Here is a 10,974-nt window from a genome sequence, read left to right on the forward strand (position 1 = left end):
TGTTTCAAGTTAAGTTTATGATCCTCTCGTTGAAAAAAAGATTCACAGGATGTGGAGAGAGTTGACTCGGACACAGCCGCGGGGTCACTGCTGAAAGGTGAAGCCTCATAACAAGTGAACACAGACATCAGCAATAAGAGAGTTATTAATGAGAACATTGATATCGCATCAGGCTGTTATTTGCACAATCCATTATATCATTAGATGTTGTGAGTGTAAGGGTGAGAGGCGGCTTTTCACAGGTAAGGCAGGGGAAACAGAGAGAGACAGAGAGAGAGAGAGAGAGAGGCTCCTGCTCGTCTGTGAAGGCTGGTTTAGCAGCAGCTTAGTGGATAAAGCTTGTGCCTGAAATAGCTGCTAAGTTGTTAGAGACCCTTTCTAAGTGAGCAGGGACAGCCCAGGAGAGGCCTGAGACCTGTTCAATGAATCCACACAAAAACTTAGAGGGAAGAAGAGTAAGGTATAATATTATTTGTGACAAAAAAAATGTAATGTCTCTTTTTAGATGTTATTAATTATTGCATATTGAGATTGTTTCAAACACACACACACATCACCACTCGGTGACACTGATGTATCAGAAAATGTTTGTACCACTGAAAACTAGCTGCCCGCCTCCTTGCACAGAAACATGTTATTATGAGCTAGCACACATCAAGTATGGCTAAGAAGGCTAAGATATTAAAGGAGCAGTATGTAAATCTGACACCTACTGTTTAAAATTGGTACTGCAGTCCAAATTCTAAACATTGTAGAGAGCTGTCTCCCCCCCGCCCCCTCCTCTCTAGAGTCGAAGCTCACGTAGGTTGCCATGTGGTGAACAATGAAGCTTCAGTGTTTAGCCAGCTCTGCATCGGTCTGTAAACCTTTCTGTGTTCTAACCTCTCTCCATTTTTCAAAAGCATCTCCAATATTGATCCTAGTTTGAGCACGTTTCTGCTCGTGGAGCTTATTAGAAACATGCAGAGGCTTTTTAGGTCGGGTACAATCACTTCTATCTGAACCAGTTCTCTTGCCCGCTTCCATCGCTGCAACACCTGTTGGTTTGACCTGATAACTGGTCTCATATCTGGCAAACTGAGGGGCGTCCAAAACGACCGTGTGGGGGTGCCTTAAAACCGCCTACCTTCTCTGGTCCAAACAAATCCAGAGCATTCAGGAGCAGAATCTAAAGTTAGAAGGAGGACATACTGGCTGCTGCATTGTTGTCAGTCGGATGAGGATGTAGCAGCTTAGAAAATAAAATATAATCACAGTGAGGTGAAAGGATCGTTTTACCCACATTTGGGTACTTAAGGAGCGGCTTGAGATGAAGAGCGATGCAGAGTTGGTCTGCTTTCTGTTGGACAGGCAGGTGCCAAACACCGGTGGTTAGCTTGTGCTAGCCAGTTTTTCCATTGCAACAAATGTAATATTCTCAGGTAGCTTGCAGTGAGTACGGGCTTGTGATGGCGATGAGCCCAGGAGGAGGGGTCCAGTTTGAATGTTGTATAAAAGAGGACATATTATCCCCTTTCTCCAGCTTTTCAAACAGTCCCCTGTGGTCTAAATGAAACATCTGTGCTGTGCTTTGGTCAAAATATAACATGAATCAAGCACCAGAGGAGGTTTGTGACCCTGTATAAACCAGCTCTCTCAGAACGCTCCGTTTTGGTGTGTGTGTCTCTTTAAATGCAATGAGCCCCCCCTGAGTTTTCTCAGTAGACATCAATCCTTCGCTAGCGAGAATAAAAATGGCGGACCTGCGCAAAAGTTTTGTTCTAGTCTGGGGGTGGAGTCCATGGGTGGAGATATCAGGGGAGGGGAGGGTATTTTCTTTACCAGAATCCCACTGTGACATCACAAGGAGAGCACATTTGAAACAGAGCATTTTTCTCTGTGTTGTAAGACTTATGCAGACCACAAACAAAGGACTGGATGGGTTTGTTTCACATTTTGTGGGTCAGTAGACACTCAGGTTACCCAAATATATGTTCAGAAACACTGTACAAGTGGATTTTTCATAATATGTCCCCTTTAAGGGCTTTTATTTCTGTTACAGCTGACGTAGGTTACACAGTGTGAGCTTCTTGTTTTGAAGCGGAGCTACAAACCGACGCTCACTGCACCAGTATCACACCTGTTTCCTCTTATAACCGCACATGACACATTTATATCTCACCACTGTGGAGTAAGTTCAGCAGCTGGAGATGTTTGTCTGGTAGCTCTCGACGATGACGATCATGATATCACTGTCCGAGAGGCCCGCTCTCCCGCGAGCACATAACACCGTGAAAGTAAAGGCCTAAAGACTTGACAACTTTTCATAATCTCTTGGAAATCCTCTGATCTTCAATGGCAGAGGGCAGGATTAGTTGTGGCCTTCGCAGCAGACCAGCAGTGACTCTCTTCGGCGCACAGTGGTAAAATAACCAGTCATCAGTTTAAGAAAAAAAAAGAGACGCAGAAAATACAGAAGAAGAGATGTTTCCTAATCCTTCAAAGACATGTGGTGTTTTTTTACACATCTTGGAAATGAATCCTAATTAAAAAAAATCTATCTAACATTGATATTCACTTAAAGTCTGGACAGGTAAACTTTCCTAGCCAGAGTTTGTTTTTAAACTTAAACACAGAAAGGTTCTTTGTGTGTTGTCAGGCAGGTTGTGTTGAGGCTCAGGATTAAAGATACCAGACACACATCGCCATCTAGTGGTCAAAATACCACATGACCTCCCGGATATCTTGCTAGCGTCAGGCTGCATCTTCTGACCTTTTATAAGCAGCAGGTCCTGAGGAGAGCTAAGGCTGTACTGCCCCTTCACAGTGAGTTTGACCTTTGACCCTCAGGCCCTCGTTTTAGCGCTTGTGACGAACACTAAAAGACTCCAGGTCTCATTTGTCCCTGTTGCAATTCATATATTTAATAGCAGTTAGGCCTTTGGTTGCTTTTTTTTAGCACTTTACCAACTTAGTAAAAATCCCTTTTTGGTCTGAGCTCTTGCCTGATCTTGCTGCGATGTTTTATAGTTTTTTTATATTTTGTTGTCTGATTGTTTCACTTTGTTCTAATTCAGATTTTACGCTGACATCGTCCATGTGTGTGTAGTCTTCTGTGTGCTCTGAGTTCGTTCTCTACCCCACACTCAAAGCATGTGCCGAGGTCCGCTTCTGGAGCAACGGCGCACGTGCATGTAAGTGAGGGGCGTGGCTTTTGAGGGGAGGGGGCGGGTGTAGACGGAGCACTGAGGAAATGCTACTTTCAAAATCATGCTAGTTTGAGGAAATGACCAGCACTGCCTTTAATGAACAGTGTGTGTGTGTGTGTGTGTGTGTGTGTGTGTGTGTGTGTGTGTGTGTGTGTGTGTGTGTGTGTGTGTGTGTGTGTGTGTGTGTGTGTGTGTGTGGGGGGGGGGGGGTCCTCAGTCTATGTCGCCCTTATTTTGGGGGTCACGACCTGGAAAGTTTGGGAACCCCCGCACTAGGCTACCGGCACCCTATTATATCGCTTTTTATAATTTAAATTGAGGGTTGCTAAACACGAGGTACAGCAAATATTCAAACATTTGATCCATGCTAACAGAATAGCTACGATACAAACATGGCCGACTGCAGATCAAAACGCTGCGTAGTGTTGTTGCACAAAGAAGGAAACAAGAGGTAATAGGTGAAATATTTTATTGAGACGTTTCATCTTCTCACCCTTCATTAGATTCCAGTGATATTCTCAAATGATAAGATTGATAAATGTGTGTGAACAACCTGATTAGGAGACAAGCTGCTTTAGGGAGCCTGCAGATGACCGAGGAAACGTGCAAACACACGACTTCTAAAGAATCTCTGCAGACGAGCGTGTGCACATTTCCTCTCAGAGTTGAATCTAACTGGTGTCACGGTGGCTGCAGGGTCTTATTTAGCTTCTCTCAAAGACGCTCTACGAGTACAAACCCAGCCGGATCACTCATATTTAAAGGACTGGAGGTGTCTGTGTATCGCTCTGAGACATGATGAGACACTGACTGTTTGACCCTCACGCCCTGTGATGTCACTGCTGCGTCATGAGAGGCTCAATATTCATTTAATGTTTCAAAACCAGATGAAACTACCACCTGATGTGAGGCAACACAGAGTTTAACGAAGAGCCCGTTAGCGGAGTCAAATTCAATTAAATTAAGGCGACTTTTGGAACATTTTAAATTCTTTGGCAAAGGAGAACAAACGAGGAAATCTCAAAAGACAAAAGATCCGATTATGGCGTTTATCCGATTATCCTCTTCAAATACAAAAACTCTCGGCCTCCCTCAGCACTTGGCCTTCTTGCCGTATTTATCAACGACTTCCGGTGTGACGCTCTGGTCCTCCTCCACACCCTCCGTCACCTTCTTCCCCACCAGCTCGTAGATGTCCTCGGCTCGGACGCCCATCGGCTCGGCCACCTTCACCGTCAACATGTCCAGAGTCAGCGTCGCTCCTTTGGGGATTTGGACCTTGGCCACCACTGATTTACCCAACTGGAAGATAGATAGATAGATAGATAGACAGACAGACAAATAGATAGAAATTTAAAGCATCCAGTAGCAGGTTACAAAGACGTACATGACATGAAACATTTGTTACAAATTAACCACAAAACCGACGCCCCCCTCCCTCATACATATATATTAACCTGAAAAAAGATTTAAAGAATACCTCTAGATGAATCAAACTTAAACTGTGCAATTAAAAAAAGACTTATACAAGAAATGTACATAACCCGTGCAGGGATAAAAATATATGTGACATTTAAACAAGAAACTATAAACAGTTGAGGAAAAAAAATCTGTGATTAGACCTGAAAATAAAAAAATACAAAGTGTTGACCTTCTGTTGTGTTGTTTATATATGTACAGCAATGTTTAAAAAGAAGATGCGGCGTGTGAAAAAAAGCATCAAACTGTTTTTTCTGTGTTTCCCTGCAGAGAGACGATTTCCCACCTTGTCATGGCACGGCTTCTCGCACGGTAACATCTTCTTGAGGCCGCTCCCCATCGACCTCTCCACCAGCCGGACGCTCTGAACCAGCTCAGTCAGCTCATCGGGTGTCAGAGAAGCTTCGTGGTCGCTTCCTTTCCACGTCTTGTCCAAGGTCACGTGACGTTCGATGACCTTCGCCCCCAGAGCTACAGCCGCGACTGATATAGCGATCCCGGACTCGTGGCCGGAATATCCAATGGGAATGTCTGGAAATTCCTTCTGGTATTCCTACAAGACACAACTGGCCAGGATGAGTTTTTCTATCCTCCTTAATCTGACACTCTGCGTGATTTACTTATTTGCTGTCTTGAAGAGTTTAGACGATTAGATTTATGGGACTGATAAACTTCTTGGTTTATCTCACAGCCAGCTGTGAGTTAGCTTAGCTTAGCATGAAGACTGAAAACATGCAGACAGCGCTAGCCTTCCTTCATCCAACAGGAACTAAATCATCCTTAGCGACCTCCTTTTTGCCAAAGCGTTATTTAGTGAATAAAGCTAGAACATAAACCGCTATGAACATAACTGCTCGGATATTTAATGACATACTGTCGTTCAATTCAATTAACTTTATTAATCCCTCTTGGGGCAATTGGTGTGGAGCAGCTCGTACACATGAGAAAGAAACACGAACAAAGACAAGTTGACGTACAAGCAACAGATTAGCCTACACAAGAGTTAAAACATAGATAAAGGAGACACTGATATTGGACAGACTGATTAAAAGTCAGCCAGACTGAAGACGAAATGAAAACACTAGAATGATCAGTCAAATAAAAGAATAGATAAAAGATATGTGGTGCCAAAAGATAAAATCACTAAGGAGCATTCAGTAATCTGATCCCAGAGGGGATGAACGATTTAGAGTAGCGGTTAGTTTGACAGGCAGGTAAAACATAACGGTGATGGCAGCAGACAAAATTCACCAAAGAGTGCGTGACCAGAAGAGGCTAAAATACTCTGAGCCTTTCTGAGGATCTGCTGGTTACAATAAGAGTTTCAATCTCTCTTGTTTCAAGCCGATGATCTTAGAACAGATTTGAACAATTCCTGTAAGGCTGTTTCTGTCTTTAACTGAGAGGCTGTTGAACCAACAGATAAATGAAAAACAAAGGAGACTCTCAATAAAAGACTGGTAAAAGTGACAAAGTATCACAGGACTGACTGAGAAAGATATAGCTGTCGTAGCTGTTGCAAAGTAGTCAGTTAGCTTAGCTTAGCATCAGAGACTGGTCTTGGCTGCCCACATGTCTTGTCACTGTTCACTACTTCCCCTCCTTGGGCACATTTGATAGGTTCAGTACTGACCACAGCAGACTGGGAACGCCCCAAAGAGCAGCAGAGTTGGGAGGCTCTCACCCAGTCATCTAACCATCACAGTCAAAGTCACTCACACTTTTAGTCTGGTTCTTTTATTCCTGCTTCCAACACCTCAACGTGAGGACAAAAAGTTCACTTCCTGCCTAACATATACCCGTCTGATGTCATCACAGCTGATTGTTTCTGTTACTTTTTAAATGTTCATTATTAAACATATGAAAATCAGCTGCTGGCGTCACCTCACCGTTATCACTCGGAGGTTGACGTCTTCGGCTTCCAGAGGGTAGGCGCTGGTGCACTGCAGGATGGCAAAGTTCTGGTTGTGTTTCTTCACCGTTTTGTAGACCTGACGCATCGTCTCCATCGACTGCATCCCACTGGACACCACCATGGGCCGTCCTGAAACGTCATGTCCCACAGAGCTGTGACAGCCCGCACTTACAAGAACAACATTTTAGACACCTTTCTTTCTTTTTTACATACTCTGACAGGAAACCGAGACATTTTTATCACTACTTAACTCAACGTTAAATTACCCCTGATGGCTCGATCCTACACATTCACCTGCAGATGATGGGCCTCACCTTTCTTGGCCGTTTTCTCCAGATACGGGAAGTTGTTGGTGTCTCCAGAGCCCACTTTGAAGAAAGGCACATCGAGCTCATGCAGGAACTCCACTGCCATCTAAAGAAGGAATAATCCCAGGTGAACTAAACGCCTTTCACAAACTGTCAAGAAACATTCACACAGAGTCTTGTTCTTACCTCATCCATCCCTGAGGCGGTGAAGAAGATCCCCACCTCCTCCGCGTAGCTCTGCAGCTCCCTGTACTGCTCATGGCTGAACTCCAGGTGGCGCTTGTGTTCACCATAAGTTTTCCCCCAGGAGTTTTTGGTTTCATATTTGCGCTCCAGGGCTTTCTTGTTGAATTTATGTTCTAATTCACTTTTCTGGAACTTGGCACAATCGGCTCCACAGTCCTGTGAAGGTGGATATCAGTTAGGGATGAATAACGAGGCGGGCTCGGAAAGTATTACTGACAATTTAAGATTATTTATTTTAGAGTTCCTGTAGATTCCTTTCACATTATAGAAAGCAACAAATGTAAAGCGTTTGTGTGCCTCTATTTAGAGACAGGACGGTGGACAGAGTTCGAAACCGGGGGACGACACAGGTCAGAATTGAACCTGGGTGGAGGACAACAGCATCTGCACATGAAGCACACGCACAAACCACTAGGCCACAGGTGCCCCAGTAAAGCTGTTTATTTATGGGGCTTTTTGATGCCTCTATTTAGAGACAGGACAGGACAGTGGACAGAGTCAGAAAGGAGCCAGAGGTCGGATGCAAACAGACCAGGTCCGACCACAGCCTCTGCACATGGGGCGCACACACCAACCACTAGGCCACAGGCACCCCAGTAAAGCTCTACTCTTACAGGCAGGTTCCTGAGGAGGGGTATGCATTTAAATACAAACTGGAGGAAAACGTATTTAATAACCGCAATTCTCCTTCAGGTTTTATTTGTTTTATAATCACTTTATAGTGTGAAAAAAAAGAATTCATTTTAGATTTAAGTATTAAACAACGATTTAATGATTCCGATTATTGTCTCTCATATCACTCAAGCACTCGTGGTAAATCTGTCAATGATTTCTGTTTATTCAGAACTTTTTTCTACATTATTTGATTATAAATAATTATATTATATATATTATATGATTTTTGTTATACTTTTATATCCACAGACTGTACATTGAATATGTATATTATATTTATATTGTTAAATATTGGTATTTTTGATTGTTTGTACATTTCCATAATTCAATAAAGTTTATTTAAAAAAAGTCAAAGCTGTTCAGTCGCCAACAGACATGAAGTGCCAAACCCCATTTACAAATCTGGTAATTTTACTACACTAATAATTATCTTTTTTTTAACCTGAGGCAAATTGCGAAGTTTATACAGTCTTGAGTCTATTAGACTTAATACAGTCTGAAGTCTATTAAATTATATATATATTACTAATATATGATCAACAAAAACTTGTCTTTCATTCATTAAAATGATTCAAACGCGACACATTTAATCGGCGCTTTTTTAAATGGAGTTCTGTGAAAAACATTCGTCCCCCGTCGTGTTTTTTGGCGTTAAAGAGGCAGAAAAATCATTTAAATCCACATTTAAAATAAGCCGAAAGGTGTGCACTTTTATTACCTTTGCCATTTTGATCATTTTTTTGGCAATCTCAATGTCTCCCTGGTGGTTTTGTCCGATTTCAGCGATGATGAAGCACGGATGGTTTCCTCCGATCATCCTACCGGGGCACAGCTCAAACTTTAGCGGCATTTCGATCACTAAATACGGACAGGTAACAACCAGATAAGGTGGCAATGAAGCGGAGAGATGGACGGGTGGAGAGTGGCGCCTTGAAAGCAGACCGGGGATCAGTAAATGTGATGCACACGTCTCTTCCACCCGGTGTTCCCGGATTTCCGCGTTGTTTAGTTCAACGTGAGCCGGAAGTTCTTACAAAATAAAAGCATGCAGTCATTCAATCGTAAAAAAGTAAAAAAGGACTGGAAGCAATAAAGTCATATTTTGCACAAGTAGGCTACATTAATTAGGACGACGCTATTGTTTTTATTTTATTTTGTATAACCCCAGGTCTAAATGATGTAGGACCTCACCCTAACCCTAACCCTAAAAACAGAATGTGATGGAAAGAAATGTCCTACAGTTTGGGAGTACCAGGTGTGTTTCAAACAGCAGCAGAAATGTGTTTCATGCTCGTGAAGCGGTCGTTATAGCGAGCCTAAACTCTCCCACATCCTGACTTTCCCTGAGGATTTCCTGAACTCACACCCTCTTCTTCTACCCATAGGAGAAGCAGTTTAATTACATGCAAAGAGATTGTTGCTGCCAACAGACAGTCTATGGTCGTGTACCAATCACAGGGAATAAACGTCTCCCACTCGCTCCAGGTGAATTCTCCTGATTATATCCTGCTGCGTTCTCACATCAGCTCACTCTGACTTTCTGCAGAATAAATACGAGGAGGCTGGAGGACAAACTCCGGGTGAAGTCTGATCAAAAATGTGGCTGTTTGCGTTCACACATGCAGCTCCTCCTGCAAATATTTTTTCAGTTTTCTGCATGTTAGAAATCCCTTTATGTGAACAGTGAAAAACGTGAAAAGTCCCACCTCCTCTCCACCTCTTAGTCTGTTTCTTTTGTCCGAAAGCTCTTTGGAGACAACATTTTCAATAAAGCAAACTACACCTCAGACACAAGTGCATGACATCACTGAGACTATCCGTCGTGTTTTATACATTCTAGTATCCTGTGTTCACAGAGAGGGAGATGACTACACCTCAGTTTGGACAGTTGAATGAACATTTGAATCCAGATTCCAGTCTAACTGGTTCTTTTGACACTCCTAAAAATACATCAAGGTTTCTTTAAATGTCATTCGGCCTCGGCTGTAATTTTCCACGTCTGTTGTTCCCTAGACAACAGCGCCTACATGTCCTTGTTTAGTGCCCAGACAATCCAAAACAGGTACTATCACACCAGCGTCAGGTTTGTTTCCAAGAACGGGAGTGCATCATTTTTTAAACCAGTCACTTACGCCTTTTCACATGTGCACTCCTGGCTCTGAATACGTCCCCAGACGTTCTCACATCGGATCGCCCCGATTTCACGTGGAAAATGTACTTCTGGACTTGCAGGAAAAAGTCAGAGTGAAAAATGTGTCTGCGTTCACACAGGCCGCTCACAGTAAAAAGTTCAGGAAGTTTTCAGGAGTTCTGTATAATTATGAAAGCTCCACATAGACACACCTGCTCTGCACAGTGACAGCTTTGCAACATTTTGAAATAGGAAAGTTTAACCTTTTCTTTTCTGCCATGCTATAAAGCATGCCCTGTCCTGTAATTTTTTCTAACCCTTTCCATCCCCACAAATAAAATTTGGCAACATAAATCTTCTTAGCTTGATTCTTTAGGGACTCAAACAAAGATGTGCAAAGTCACAATTTAAAGCACTTAGAAGATTTCATGAAAACTCTGGAAAGCAGGAGTTTCTCCTTGGAAATGTTATGGAGAGAGTATTTAACTACAACTGACAGTACAAGAATTAGCCTGTTGAAAAGAGACAGAATAATTGATTTGGCAAATAGCCAATTATAGATTCGGAAAATTTGGGTGGGACCTTGGGTGCCCAATAAGAGCTTAAGGGGGGCACATGCCACCCCTGGCCTTTCCTCCGGACACACCCTTGATGGGCTAATATGTACTCTGTCCTAGCTCTACCTCCCAGGTCCCAAGTGACTTTGTTGAAAAGGTGATTTTGTTCACTTTGCACAAAAAGGAAACGTGTAACATTCAGTTTTCAAAGCTGCCTACGTCAATCGTCCAGAACTCCAAAGAATTAAAGGGTTAAATAAGTACCTCACTATTGTGTCACTCCTGATTAACTTGATTCAAGTTAGAAACGTGTAAGTGAAAGATTCACAACCTGTTTAAGCAGAATGTCCTTAGAGATGAGCAGCAACAAGTTAAATCATGAAATCCAAGATGTGCTGCTGTGGTGATTAAAAGCAGAAAAAAAACATTTGACATTTGATGATTTTCTGAAATTAGATACTTTAATCCACACCTT

General features: G+C 42.7%; 1 protein-coding gene across 1 annotated transcript; it reads right to left on the reverse strand.

Annotated features, from left to right (window-relative positions):
• Positions 1-3,640: 3,640 nt before the first annotated feature.
• On the reverse strand, positions 3,641-8,792 carry LOC132985410 (sialic acid synthase-like). Its single transcript, XM_061052758.1, has 6 exons — positions 8,530-8,792; positions 7,077-7,292; positions 6,897-6,996; positions 6,557-6,711; positions 4,954-5,220; positions 3,641-4,490 (listed from the first exon to the last, which is right to left on the reverse strand). Exons 1-6 carry the CDS (start codon positions 8,659-8,661, stop codon positions 4,281-4,283), a joined length of 1,080 nt encoding a protein of 359 aa, XP_060908741.1. The 5' UTR covers positions 8,662-8,792; the 3' UTR covers positions 3,641-4,280.
• Between the last annotated feature and the right edge of the window lie 2,182 nt (positions 8,793-10,974).

Source organism: Labrus mixtus, chromosome 2 (genome assembly GCF_963584025.1).
Source record: "Labrus mixtus chromosome 2, fLabMix1.1, whole genome shotgun sequence".
Taxonomy (NCBI): Eukaryota; Metazoa; Chordata; class Actinopteri; order Labriformes; family Labridae; genus Labrus; species Labrus mixtus.